At 54.7% G+C, this 15,020-nt stretch overlaps 1 protein-coding gene across 1 annotated transcript in view; it reads right to left on the bottom strand.

Moving 5' to 3' along the window:
* The window catches only part of TBC1D10A (TBC1 domain family member 10A), a 43,867-nt gene extending 29,938 nt beyond the window's left edge, over nt 1–13,929 (bottom strand). The window contains exon 1 of the mRNA XM_073313379.1: nt 13,697–13,929. Within this exon, the coding sequence (XP_073169480.1) occupies nt 13,697–13,884 (188 nt within the window). The 5' untranslated portion in view covers nt 13,885–13,929. The remainder of the gene's footprint in view (nt 1–13,696) is intronic.
* Between the last annotated feature and the right edge of the window lie 1,091 nt (nt 13,930–15,020).

Genomic DNA, 15,020 nt, shown 5'->3' with positions numbered 1-15,020 from the left:
CTTCAATCCATCGGTAATCTTCCTGATAACACCATCCTGGCCACTATGGATGTAGAAGCCCTCTACACCAACATTCCACACAAAGATGGACTACAAGCCGTCAAGAACACTATCCCCGATAATGTCACGGCTAACCTGGTGGCTGAACTTTGTGACTTTGTCCTCACTCACAACTATTTAACACTTGAGGACAATGTATACCTTCAGGGGACAATGTATACTGCTGTAGGTACCCACATGGCCCCACAGTATGCCAACATTTTTATGGCTGATTTAGAACAACGCTTCCTCAGCTCTCGTCCCCTAAAGCCCCTACTCTACTTGCACTATATTGATGACATCATCATCATCTGGACCCATGGAAAAGAAGCCCTTGAGGAATTCCACCATGATTTCAAACAACTTCCATCCCACCATCAACCTCAGCCTGGTCCAGTCCACACAAGAGATCCACTTCCTGGAAACTACAGTGCTAATGAACAATGGTCACATAAATACCACCTTATACCAGAAACCTACTGACCGCTATTCCTACCTACATGCCTCCAGCTTTCACCCTGACCACACCACACGATCCATCGTCTACAGCCAAGCTCTGCGATACAACCGCATTTGCTCCAACCCCTCAGACAGAGACAAACACCTACAAGATCTCTATCAAGCATTCTTACAACTACAATACCCACCTGCGGAAGTGAAGAAACAGATTGATAGAGCCAGAAGAGTTCCCAGAAGTCACCTACTACAGGACAGGCCTAACAAAGAAAATAACAGAACGCCACTAGCCATCACCTTCAGCCCCCAACTAAAATCCCTCCAACGCATTATTAAGGATCTACAACCTATCCTGAAGGATGACCCAACACACTCACAAATCTTGGGAGACAGGCCAGTCCTTGCCGACAGACAGCCCCGCAACCTGAAGCAAATACTCACCAACAACCACATACCACACAACAGAACCGCTAACCCAGGAAATTATCCTTGCAACAAAGCCCGTTGCCAACTGTGCCCACATATCTATTCAGGGGCACCATCATAGGGCCTAATCACATCAGCCACACTATCAGAGGCTCGTTCACCTGCGCATCTACCAATGTGATATATGACATCATGTGTCAGCAATGCCCCTCTGCCATTTACATTGGTCAAACTGGACAGTCTCTACGTAAAAGAATAAATGGACACAAATCAGATGTCAAGAATTATAACATTCATAAACCAGTCGGAGAACACTTCAATCTCTCTGGTCACGCGATTACAGACATGAAGGTCGCTATCTTAAAACAAAAAAACTTCAAATCCAGACTCCAGCGAGAAACTGCTGAATTGGAATTCATTTGCAAATTGGATACTATTAATTTAGGCTTAAATAGAGACTGGGAGTGGCTAAGTCATTATGCAAGGTAGCCTATTTCCCCTTGTTTTTTCCTACCCCCACTCCCCCCACAGACGTTCTGGTTAAACTTGGAGAGTGGTCAGTTTGGATGAGCTATTGCCAGCAGGAGAGTGAGTTTGTGTGTGTGTGTGTCCCCGGGAAAAAAAGGGGGGGGGGTGAGAGAACCTGGATTTGTGCAGGAAATGGCCCACCTTGATTATCATACACATTGTGAAGAGAGTTGTCACTTTGGATGGGCTATTACCAGCAGGAGAGTGAGTTTGTGGGGGGGGGGGCGCGGCAGAAGGTGAGAAAACCTGGATTTGTGCCGGAAATGGCCCAACTTGATGATCACTTTAGATAAGCTATTACCAGCAGGAGAGTGGGGTGGGAGGAGGTATTGTTTCATGATCTCTGAGTGTATATAATGTCTGCTGCAGTTTCCACGGCATGCATCCGATGAAGTGAGCTGTAGCTCACGAAAGCTCATGCTCAAATAAATTGGTTAGTCTCTAAGGTGCCACAAGTACTCCTTTTCTTTTTGCGAATACAGACTAACACGGCTGTTACTCTGAAACCTGTCACCCTCCTACAGGCACACAATCACAGCAGCATTGCACCAGGATTCCCTTTACAAGAGGAAAAGGATCGAATGGGCTTCTGCTATAAAAAAAAAAAAAAAAACAAGGCCATGAGACACCTTTCCCCCCCATTACTACATCAAGGCTGATGTGTGGGTATTAGGCATGCCTTTACTGTTCAAGAGGACACCTATACCTCCATTTTACAGATGGGGAAACAGGCATACAGCAGTGATTTTCACAAGCCAGTGAATCTGTGGCAGAACATGGACGAGAACCTGAGGGTCCCAGCTCTACCCACTAGACTGCACTGCCTGGCATTTTAGAGAACTTTACACTCATGTTCAGAGTTCTAAGGAATAACTCGCACAAAGGGGTGAAACAACCTTACGAGACACCCGAGCTGCTGACTGTGCCAAGCTAGATGGGCCCTCTCGCTGACCCACTATCAACCCCATCAGCAGCAACGGTGCAGCGGCACAAAACAAATGGGCTACTAGCGGCTCATCTCATGCCCACAAATTACAAGGGTGCCAATCACAGTTAGCTACGCAGCCAGCTAGAGGAACATGTTGCAGTTTCCACTCCTGCCCCAAATGAGGTCACAGCTAACACACCCGGCCCCGCTCACTTTCTCTGGGTGTCGCCATAGAAATAACTCTGGAAGCAACCATGCTGCAAAACCGGATTCCAATTAGAGTGGGGGAGACAGAGCACATTCCTTACAGTTCTACAGCCCAGTCAGGGCCATTCCATCTCTACAAGAGGTGGGGCCCACAGCCTGCAACACTCCGCCATGAGCGAGGTCACAGTGCATGCTGGGATACGGCGTGCATCTCTGCTAAACAGGAGAGAATCCAGCCTGTTCTATACCAACTCAGTGCAGCCTTTGGGCTCCCAGCAAGCTGTCACTGCTGCCCCTCAGCCGGGCAAAGTTTGAGCAGCTCCTAAAGAAAGCCGAGTCAGAGTTAAGCAGCCAGACTTCCTAGTGGTAGATCAGCTGCAGGAGTTGGGGGGAGGGGGGTTCAGCCAGGGAGCCGGCTCATGGAATCTTTCTTCTGCAGTTGGGAGCCCTGACAGTCCGCTTCCCCGTTACTGCAGCTCTTCTGGATCACTTCAAATAACCTCTGGCTCTTACAACAGCTACAGATGTTCCGTTCCCCTCACAGAAAGTGAGCACCTATGGGAACCAGAAGATAGGACAGTTTCCCCAATTACACTATGGCCAAAAATGCACAACCATCTAGTGCTCAGAATTCAAAACAGGTCTCAAGGTAACCAGAAGCTGCCATCACTGGATGGAAGGGGAACACTCAGGCCTTGAAATTATTTAAAATTTAACAGAAGCCTCCTCTATTCTCAGCTTCCTCCCACAGGGCCTATACTTTACTGTTAAGACCCTCCCTGAGCTCGCTCCATCTTCACATGTAGGAGCCACCTCCTCTGTTCCTGTAGAGTCCCACCCCCTAGGGCGAGAATGCCTTCTCCTTCACAGCCTGTGAAGATCTCCCAGCTTCTCCCGCTCCATCTTTTCAAGGCTCGGCCCTTCTTTGCATTGCAACTTGGGAGCACTGTCCGCACAATAATACCAGCCACAACAGAGCTACCACTGAAGCTTCACTAAGTCTCACATATCCCTTAAATCATTTGCAAGGAAGGACGGGATCTAATGGTTAAAGTACAGGTCTGGGGTCAGGTGCCTAGGATGTATGCCTGGTTCTGTAATCTTGGGCACGTTAAACCATCCATTTGCACAGTTGTCAGAAGGAATACAACCTCACAGGGGCAACGTGTGGCTTAGTCCATCAGTGTTTATAAAGGTTTCAGAGTGGCAGCCATGTTAGTCTGTATTTGCAAAAAGAAAAGGAGGACTTGTGGCATCTTAGAGACAAATTTATTTGAGCATAAGCTTTCGTGAGCTACAGCTCACTTCATCGGATGCATTCAGTGGAAAATACAGTGAGGAGATTTATATACACAAAACATGAAACAATGGGTGTTACCATACACACTGTAAGGACAGTGATCACTTAAGATGAAAGAAAAGGAGTACTTGTGGCACCTTAGAGACTAACCAATATATCTGAGCATGAGCTTTCGTGAGCTACAGCTCACTTCATCAGATGCATCCGATGAAGTGAGCTGTAGCTCACGAAAGCTCATGCTCAAATAAATTGGTTAGTCTCTAAGGTGCCACAAGTACTCCTTTTCTTTTTGTGAATACAGACTAACACGGCTGTTACTCTGAAACCTGTCACTTAAGATGAGCTATTACCAGCAGGAGAGCTGGGGGGGGGGGGGAGAGAAAACCTTTTGTAGTGATCAAGGTGGGCCATTTCCAGCAGCTGACAAGAACGTGTGAAGAACAGTTGGGGGGGGGGGGGGGACATAGAATCATAGAATATCAGGGTTGGAAGGGACCTCAGGAGGTCATCTAGTCCAACCTCCTGCTCAAAGCAGGACCAATCCCCAATTAAATCATCCCAGCCAGGGCTTTGTCAAGCCTGACCTTAAAAACTTCTAAGGAAGGAGATTCTACCACCTCCCTAGGTAATGCATTCCAGTGTTTCACCACCCTTCTAGTGAAAAAGTTTTTCCTAATATCCAACCTAAACCTCCCCCATTGCAACTTGAGACCATTACTCCTTGTCCTGTCCTCTTCTACCACTGAGAATAGTCTAGAACCATCCTCTCTGGAACTACCTCTCAGGTAGTTGAAAGCAGCTATCAAATCCCCCCTCATTCTTCTCTTCTGCAGACTAAACAATCCCAGTTCCCTCAGCCTCTCCTCATAACTCATGTGTTCCAGTCCCCTAATTATTTTTGTTGCCCTTCGCTGGACTCTCTCCAATTTATCCACATCCTTCTTGTAGTGCGGGGCCCAAAACTGGACACAGTACTCCAGATGAGGCCTCACCAATGTCGAATAGAGGGGAACGATCACGTCCCTCGATCTGCTGGCTATGCCCCTACTTATACATCCCAAAATGCCATTGGCCTTCTTGGCAACAAGGGCACGCTGCTGACTCATATCCAGCTTCTCGTCCACTGTCACCCCTAGGTCCTTTTCCGCAGAACTGCTGCCTAGCCATTCGGTCCCTAGTCTGTAGCTGTGCATTGGGTTCTTCCGTCCTAAGTGCAGGACCCTGCACTTATCCTTATTGAACCTCATCAGATTTCTTTTGGCCCAATCCTCCAATTTGTCTAGGTCCCTCTGTATCCTATCTCTGCCCTCCAGCGTATCTACCACTCCTCCCAGTTTAGTATCATCAGCAATTTTGCTGAGAGTGCAATTCACACCATCCTCCAGATCATTTATGAAGATGTTGAACAAAACCGGCCCCAGGACCGACCCCTGGGGCACTCCACTTGATACTGGCTGCCAGCTAGACATGGAGCCATTGATCACTATCCGTTGAGCCCGACAATCTAGCCAACTTTCTACCCACCTTATAGTGCATTCATCCAGCCCGTACTTCCTTAACTTGCTGACAAGAATACTGTGGGAGACCGTGTCAAAAGCTTTGCTAAAGTCAAGAAACAATACATCCACTGCTTTCCCTTCATCCACAGAACCAGTAATCTCATCCTAGAAGGCGATTAGATCAGTCAGGCATGACCTTCCCTTGGTGAATCCATGCTGACTGTTCCTGATCACTTTCCTCTCATGTAAGTGCTTCAGGATTGATTCCTTGAGGACCTGCTCCATGATTCCATGGGGAAATAGTTTTACTTTGTGTAATGACCCATTCACTCCCAGTCTCTATTCAAGCCTAAGTTAATTGTATCCAGTTTGCAAATTAATTCCAATTAAGCAGTCTCTCGGCGGAATCTGTTTTTCAAGTTTTTTTGTTGAAGAATTGCTACTTTTAGTCTGTAATTGAGTGACCAGAGAGATTGAAGTGTTCTCCAACTGGTTTTTGAACATTATAATTCTTGACATCTGATTTGTGTCCACTTATGCTTTTACATAGAGACTGTCCAGTTTGACCAATGTACATGGCAGAGGGGCATTGCTGGCACATGATGGCGTATATCACCTTGGTAGATGTGCAGGTGAACGAGCCTCTGATAGTGTGGCTGATGTGATTAGGCCCTAAGATGGTGTCCCCTGAATAGATATGTGGGCACAGTTCGCAACAGGCTTTGTTGCAAGGATAGGTTCCTGGGTTAGTGGTTCTGTTGTGTGGTTGCTGGTGAGTATTTGCTTCAGGTTGGGGGGCGGTCTGTAAGCAAGGACTGGTCTATCTCCCAAGATCTGTGAGAGTGATGGGTCGTCCTTCAGGATAGGTTGTAGATCCTTGATGATGCATTGGAGGGGTTTTAGTTGGGGGCTGAAGGTGATGGCTAGTGGTGTTCTGTTATTTTCTTTGTTGGGCCTGTCCTGCAGTAGGTGACTTCTGGGAACTCTTCTGGCTCTGTCAATCTGTTTCTTCACTTCCGCAGGTGGGTATTGTAGTTGTAAGAATGCTTGATAGAGATCTTGTAGGTGTTTGTCTGAGGGGTTGGAGCAAATGCGGTTGTATCGTAGAGCTTGGCAGTAGACAATGGATCGGGTGGTGTGGTCTGGGTGAAAGCTGGAGGCATGTAGGAAGGAATAGCGGTCAGTAGGTTTCCGGTAGAGGGTGGTGTTTATGTGACCTTTGCTTATTAGCACCGTAGTGTCCAGGAAGTGGATCTCTTGTGTGGACTGGGCCATGCTGAGGTTGATGGTGGGATGGAAATTGTTGAAATCATGGTGGAATTTCTCAAGGGCTTCTTTTCCATGGGTCCAGATGAAGATGTCATCAGTGTAGCACAAGTAGAGTAGGGGCTTTAGGGGACGAGTGCTGAGGAAGCGTTGTTCTAAGTCAGCCATAAAAATGTTGGCATACTGTGGGGCCATGTGGGTACCCATAGCAGTGCCGCTGATTTGAAGGTATACATTGTCCCCAAATGTGAAGTAGTTATGGGTAAGGACAAAGTCACAAAGTTCAGCCACCAGGTTAGCCGTGACATTATCGGGGATAGTGTTCTTGATGGCTTGTAGTCCATCTTTGTGTGGAATGTTGGTGTAGACAGCTTCTACATCCATAGTGGCCAGGATGGTGTTTTCAGGAAGATCACCGATGGATTCGCAAAAAGAAAAGGAGTACTTGTGGCACCTTAGAGACTAACCAATTTATTTGAGCATAAGCTTTCATGAGCTACAGCTCTGATGAAGTGAGCTGTAGCTCACAAAAGCTCATGCTCAAATAAATTGGTTAGTCTGTAAGGTGCCACAAGTACTCCTTTTCTTTTTGCGAATACAGATTAACACGGCTGTTACTCTGAAACCTGTCATCGATGGATTGTAGTTTCCTCAGGAAGTCAGTGGTGTCTTGAAGATAGCTGGGAGTGCTCGTAGCGCAGGGCCTGAGGAGGGAGTCTACATAGCCAGACAATCCTGCTGTCAGGGTGCCAATGCCTGAGATGATGGGGCGTCCAGGATTTCCATATTTATGGATCTTGGGTAGCAGATAGAATACCTCAGGTCAGGGTTCCAGGGGTGTGTCTGTGCGGATTTGATCTTGTGCTTTTTCAGGGAGTTTCTTGAGCAAATGGTGTAGTTTCTTTTGGTAACCCTCAGTGGGATCAGAGGGTAATGGCTTGTAGAAAGTGGTGCTGGAGAGCTGTCTAGCAGCCTCCTGTTCATATTCTGACCTATTCATGATGATGATGGCACATCCTTTGTCAGCCTTTTTGATGTCAGAGTTGTTTCTGAGGCTGTGGATGGCATTGTGTTCTGCCATCCACAGCCTCAGAGGTTATGGGGCAAGTGATGCTGCTTTTCCACAATTTCAGCCCGTGCACGTCAGCGGAAGCACTCTATGTAGAAGTCCAGTCTGCTGTTTCAACCTTCAGGAGGAGTCCACCCAGAATCCTTCTTTTTGTAGTCTTGGTAGCAAGGTCTCTGTAGGTTAGTATGTTGTTCAGAGGTGTGTTGGAAAGAGGCCTTGAGCCGGAGATGTCGAAAATAGGATTCTAGGTCACCACAGAACTGTATCATGTTCGTGGGGGTAGAGGGGCAGAAGAAGAGGCCCCGAGATAGCCCAGCAGAAGAATCTGTCCTAAGAGTAAAGTTGGATAGTGTTTATAAAGAGGCTTGGAATTCCTCAGACTGACAGAACTGGGCAAAGCATTATCAGGTGCAAAGACAAGCACAACATTGCTAGATCTAAAAATTCAGTTGAGGTGTGGTTACCACCACCCTAAAGCTCACTCCATCACACCACAGGGGCCACCGTGTTACATCCTTATGCCAGCCAGCAACAGCAGCCAGCCTTCAGGAAAGGCAGAGCCTCCTGGATGCTTTACATGTTGACCATAAACGTTAAACATCAATCCACTGGATGGCACTGGCAGTGAGTGAGCCAACGGGTGACTGAGCTATCGATTCCTAGAAGTCAGTGCACAGCTGTGTACTCTCCCAGCTAGCCCAACTGCATCCACACACCCCTACAAAACGCCGGACGCAATATCTTTCAGTCTTTGTTAAAGGACATTAGTGACACGACCCCACTGCATCAGAGAAAGCATTCAGGGACCTGGATTCTAACTCCCGACTCCTACTGACTCACTTGTGTGACTTCAGGCAAGACACAATGTCTATGCCCTAGCTCTCCACACCCCTCGTGCAGCACTGCCAGCCTTAAGCACTCAAAAGTCAGGAGATTTTAAAAATAGCACATTTGTGGGGTTTTTGTGTCTTCTGCTTTTGAAGCTTCCCCGCAACCACAAAGCCTAGAGCAGAGGTGTCAACTCGCGGCCGCAGGCCATCTGCGGCTCACAAAACTCCTCAGTTTGGCCCATGGGGCTCCAGCAGTTTTGGGGCCAGGTCTCTCCCTTGGCCCCACCTGATGCCCCCACTGCTCGCTCCACTGGCTGCTAGCCCCTCCTTGCAGCCCTGGGGCAGGGCTGTGTTTCTGTGCGCTGCCCCCGCCCCGAGCACCCGTTGCCAATGGGAAGCTGCGGGGACGGTGCCTGGGAGCAGTAGCATACGGAGACTCCCCCCTGGCCTTGGAGCCCTAGGTAAGCGCTGCATCCCCCAACCCCTCCCAGAGCCTGCACCCCCTTCCCACACACACCCTCCCGCTCCTAAACTCCCTCCCAGACCCTGCACCCGTCCCCCCTCCTCCCCTTCTAGAGCCTGCACCCCCACCCCAGAGCCTGCACCCAGCACCCAAACTCCCTCCCAGAGCTCGCACCCCAGACTCCCTCCCAGAGCCCAACCTCTCACCCCTTCTGCACCCAAACTCCCTCCCAGAGCCTGCACCCCAATCCCCTACCCCAGACCACCTCCCCCACCCAAACTCCCTCCCAGAACCTTAGACAGGTGGGAGACGGAGGGGGGTTGGGTGGGTTCTGGGCAGCTTGAGTGACATTATTGGCTTGCTGGGAGGATTTGAGGACTGGCACTGGCCCTAAGATAAATTGAGTTTGAGACCCCCTGGCCTAGAGACTTTTAAAAAAAACACAAAAGCTGAGATTCTCAGGTGATCACCTGACCCCAGAAGCAGGGGATTTAAGAAAAACACCAAGTGTCACAAGAGCTGGCAAAACACTGCTCATGTGATGCATGTGATTCTACCAGCCCTATAGGAGTGTCAAGGCGCCAGTCGTGTTTGCAGAGTAGGTGAAAGGTGCTACAAAAGGGCAAAGTATTATTAGTTATTTCTGCTATGTCAGAAATGAGAGACTGTCCCCTCCTGGAAAACAGCAGGGTAACATGTGGGCTCCTTCAGCAAGATGGAGCGATCTACTCAGTCCTTTTAAGGCAAGTAAAGCAGCTAGTTACCCAGACCCAAGTAGTAAGGAACATAGCCAAGGAAACGCTAGTAGAGGGATTCTCAGGAAACCACTGCCAAGATGTTGTGGGTAGGAACTGACCCTCACAGTGCAACTATCCATGCAGGAGTGCCAGCTCCAAGACAGAGGAAGTGACTTGCATCCTTTCTGAGCAGGATCCTTTGACTGAAAGAGCTGCCCTGAAAGGCCAAGTACAAGCCAACTCCAGACCCCCTAAAGGTAGTGCCCCTAACATACAACTTCTAAGTACACAGCATGGGGGCCACAACAGGCTGGTTTCACGGCATCTGTGTGTTAGGCATGCTCTCTCCCAAGGCAGGTCCTGGGAGGCTCCCATAGACTGGGAGTTGCACTGAATTTCCCCTGAATGAGGGGCTGCATCGATACAAGGTACAGCTCACGTAGACTGCTTGCCTTAGTGCATGACTGTCAGGCTTGATTCAAGCTCTACATTAGAGGACTAAGGGGGGGCTGCATAGTAGAACTGCAGGGGCCTCGCTCTGATCACTCAAACTCTCCAGTACAGAGCTCAAATCAGGTACCCACAATCAGCCTCTTTCCATCTCCCATCTGGGTGCTGGGATTGAAAGCACCTATTACACCACCACAAGACCAGTGTCGGATTCATCCCTACAGCATGTTTCCCCACAAGTTAGTGCTTTGTCCAGTCTAGTTTTAAAACATCCCAACAGCTGGGGATTCCACCCCTTCCTCTGGGCAATCAGCCAAGCTCATTCAGCCCCCTGATCTTTTATTTGGTGCTTCCCAAACTCCCTTCAGTTCATCAGTCTCTTTTCTAGAAACAATGTGCTTAGAAGCAAATAATCATCCAAGAGCAGCTGAACTGTGCAGAAGGGCTGTCCCCTTCCTGCTCGGGGACGTGATGCCATAGATTGGAGACACGTGCTCAAAGTACAGACACTGTAGTACGGTATCTAGAAAAACTCTGCAGATGCACACTGCAGAGTTAATAGGATCAATGCTTCCTCCAATGCACTCTTCGTGGATGTTTTACTTCCCCGTTTTATAAGCCAGGGCTGCCAAGAACAGCTTGCTGGCTGTGAAGCTGTGATCATGGCAACCAAGGGCTGTCTGCCCCACACACCTTTTGTGTCCCACTCTCCCTCTTGTCCAGGATATGATGAAGCAAGGCAGGAAAGTTAGCAGGTTTGCACCCAGTTGGTCCTGGGATTGTGCTCTGATTTGAGACAAACTCCTGAGAGCCCTCCCCCTCTCCAATAAAGCCAGGACAATCTTTGAGAAACAAGACAGCCCAGACCCTCTCTGCTACCCAGAGCGCAGGAGCTCCCGACTCCACTCTGCTGGCAAGGAAGCTGACGGGTGGGGTTCACTCTCTTCCACTCCTCCCCAAATACCAGAAGTGGTTGTTTATTCCCCTGGCTCTCACTTATCTCCTGTTATGTGCTCCAGACTCTTTTCTTTGCAGACATTTGTATGTGCTTTCATCACCCAGAGAAAGAAAAGGAGTACTTGTGGCACCTTAGAGACTAACCAATTTATTTGAGCATGAGCAAATTGGATACTATTAATTTAGGCTTAAATAGAGACTGGGAGTGGCTAAGTCATTATGCAAGGTAGCCTATTTCCCCTTGTTTTTTCCTAACCCCCCACCCCCAGACGTTCTGGTTAAACTTGGATTTAAACTTGGAGAGTGGTCACTTTGGATGGGCTATTGCCAGCAGGAGAGTGAGTTTGTGTGTGTGTGTGTTTTTGGAGGGGGGTGAGAGAACTTGGATTTGTGCAGGAAATGGCCCACCTTGATTATCATGCACATTGTGTAGAGAGTTGTCACTTTGGATGGGCTATTACCAGCAGGAGAGTGAGTTTGTGTGGGGGGGGGTTGGAGGGTGAGAAAACCTGGATTTGTGCTGGAAATGGCCCAACTTGATGATCACTTTAGATAAGCTATTACCAGCAGGACAGTGGGGTGGGAGGAGGTATTGTTTCATATTCTCTGTGTATATATAAAGTCTGCTGCAGTTTCCATGGTATGCATCCGATGAAGTGAGCTGTAGCTCACGAAAGCTCATGCTCAAATAAATTGGTTAGTCTCTAAGGTGCCACAAGTACTCCTTTTCTTTTTGCGAATACAGACTAACACGGCTGTTACTCTGCACCCAGAGAAAGCTTCCCACAAACCTTGGTGCCAAGCCCCTTCCCCTGGAGCCTGTGCCAACCTCGCACCCAGGCCTTTCCGAGGTCAGACCCTGCCAGATATAAGCCACCCTCCCACTCTTCAGTTACATGTCCATCCATCCGTCCCCCCCAACTTCCTCCTGGCCACTTACCCCCCCTCACACTTCCCAGGGTTACATGGCCTCCAGTCAGACATGAGCTCCCCACCCCCAAACAGGTCACCCCCTTCCTAAGAAACCCTCACAGTTACACCCCCACAACAGCATCTGCCTCTGCCAAGAGGGGGTAACACCCTCCCCCTTGCCCATCACGAACAGGAACAGAGGGAACCTCAGTTTCCCAAACCCAGGCCAGAGCCAGACCCCCCCAGGAGAGGGCTTCTCCCTACTGACCAAAGGGGAACAGGCTCAGGAGGGGTGCTGGCCACAGGGCCATGCAGGCAGTATGCAGTGGAGTTTCTCGGGGGTGCAGGCAGGCTTGGGGTCCCTGTGTGGAAGCAGCAAGGCTCACCCAGAGCCACCCCAGGACAATGCTGAGGGCAGCGTGCGGGTCCTATTGGGGTCCAGTAAGGCGTTCCCCGCAGGAGTCTCCCCAGGGCAGAGGCTGAGCAGGGTGTAGGCCGCCCGGGGGGGCAGAACGGGGTCTCTCCCCGGGCCAGCGCTCACTGCCCCGCAGCCTTTGGCAGTCTGCAGAGGAGGGTCGGGGGGTGTGTGTGTGCCAGAACTGGGGGTGGGGGCTCTTCCGCGGCTGCTCCTCGCCTGCCAACGCTTCGGGGGGGGGGGGGGACGCTGCCCCTCCCCCCATGCAGCGGGCTGTAGCCCACGGAAGCTTATGCCCAAGTCAATGGGCTCGTCTCTAAGGCGCCACGAGTCCTCCTGTCCTTTCTGCGGGTACAGCCTGACACGGCTGCTCCTCGGAGGCCTCCCCCAACGACAGCCAAGTGAAAAGTGGGGGGCATGGCCCCCTGCCTCCGGCAACGGCGCCCCCCTTCCACAAAGCTGTCAGTGCCCCCTCGGCCCCGGGTCCCCGGCAGGCCCGGGGGGGCCGGGGTGGGGGGGCCCGACAGGCCGGGGGGGGAGGGAGCCCGGCCCGGAGTGGGGGGGGGGCCCGGCCCGGGTCCCGACAGGCCGGGGGGGTGGGGGGGGCTGGGGGGGAGCCCGACAGGCCGGGGGCGTGGGGGGGCCCGGCCCGGGGCGGGTCCCGACGGGCCGGGGGAGCCCCGACGGGCCGGGGGGGTGGGGGAGCCCGGCGTGGGGGGGGGCCCGGCCCGGAGTGGGGGGGGGCCCCGACAGGCCGGGGGGCTGTCGGGGGGCCCGGCCCGGAGTGGGGGGGGCCCCGACAGGCCGGGGGGCTGTCGGGGGGCCCGGCCCGGAGTGGGGGGGGCCCCGACAGGCCGGGGGGCTGTCGGGGGGCCCGGCCCGGAGTGGGGGGGGCCCCGACAGGCCGGGGGGCTGTCGGGGGGCCCGGCCCGGAGTGGGGGGGGGCCCCGACAGGCCGGGGGGCTGTCGGGGGGCCCGGCCCGGAGTGGGGGGGGGCCCCGACAGGCCGGGGGGCTGTCGGGGGGCCCGGCCCGGAGTGGGGGGGGGGCCCCGACAGGCCGGGGGCCCGGGGGGGCCCGACAGGCCGGGGGGCTGGGGGGGGCCCGGGGGGGCCTGACAGGCCGGGGGGGGCCCCGACAGGCGGGGGGTCCCGACAGGCCGGGGGGGGCCCGGGGCGGGTCCCGGCCCGGCCCGGGGGGGGTCCCGGCACTCACGGCCCCTCGGCGCTCTGGCTGCCCACGATGAAGCCGAACTTGTCCACGCGCCGCTCCCCGCCGTTGGCCTCGGAGTCGGAGCCCAGCGAGCTCAGCTCGTCCCCGGCACCCGCCGCCCCTGGGGCCCCGGCCAGGCTGTCGCGGCTCCCGGGCGCGCCCGGCCCGCTCGCCCCGCGGCTCTTCGCCATCCCGCCGCGGCCCCGGCCTGCGCGGCCCGGGACAGACCGCCGGCCCCGCCCATCGGCGCCAAGGGGGCGGGCTCGCCTGGCCGCCCGGCACCCGCCTCCTCAGCCGCTACCGGCCAGTAGGCGACCAAGGCTCGCCTCTGCCGGACTCTGATTGGTCCCTCTCAGCGGGACCCGCACCCATCGCTCACTGCGGGGTGTCAATCAACGAACCTCCAGCCCCGCTCCGTCCGCCCGCGGCCGACCAGGCTCCTGCGGCTGCCCGCGAGCGGGGGGGGCGAGAGGAGGCGCGTGGGCCGGAGGGGCCGGGGCCAGCTGGGGGGGGGGCGCGTGGGTCGGAGGGGCCGGGGCCAGCTGGGGGGGCGCGTTGGCCGGAGGGGCCGGGGACAGCTGGGGGGGGGGCGCGTGGGTCGGAGGGGCCGGGGCCAGCTGGGGGGGGGCGCGTGGGTCGGAGGGGCCGGGGCCAGCTGGGGGGGGGGCGCGTGGGTCGGAGGGGCCGGGGCCAGCTGGGGGGGCGCGTTGGCCGGAGGGGCCGGGGACAGCTGGGGGGGGGGCGTGGGCCGGAGGGGCTGGGGCCAGCTGGGGGGGCGCGTTGGCCGGAGGGGCCGGGGCCAGCTGGGGGGGGGGGGCGCGTGGGTCGGAGGGGCCGGGGCCAGCTGGGGGGGGGCGCGTGGGTCGGAGGGGCCGGGGACAGCTGGGGGGGGGGGCGCGTGGGTCGGAGGGGCCGGGGCCAGCTGGGGGGGGGCGCGTGGGTCGGAGGGGCCGGGGACAGCTGGGGGGGCGCGTTGGCCGGAGGGGCCGGGGACAGCTGGGGGGGGGCGTGGGCCGGAGGGGCTGGGGCCAGCTGGGGGGGGCGTGGGCCGGAGGGGCCGGGGCCAGCTGGGGGGGGGCGCGTGGGCCGGAGGGGCCGGGGCCAGCTGGGGAGGGGGGGCGCGTGGGCCGGAGGGGCTGGGGCCAGCTGGGGGGGGGGGCGCGTGGGCCGGAGGGGCTGGGGCCAGCTGGGGGGGGGGGCGCGTGGGCCGGAGGGGCTGGGGCCAGCTGGGGGGGGCGCGTGGGTCGGAGGGGCTGGGGACAGCTGGGGGGGCGCGTGGGCCGGGGGGGCGCGTGGGCCGGAGGGGCTGGGGCCAGCTGGGGGGGGC

This window comes from Lepidochelys kempii, chromosome 15 (genome assembly GCF_965140265.1).
Source record: "Lepidochelys kempii isolate rLepKem1 chromosome 15, rLepKem1.hap2, whole genome shotgun sequence".
In the NCBI taxonomy this organism is placed as follows: Eukaryota; Metazoa; Chordata; order Testudines; family Cheloniidae; genus Lepidochelys; species Lepidochelys kempii.
This window is presented reverse-complemented; position numbering and strand designations above follow the sequence as displayed.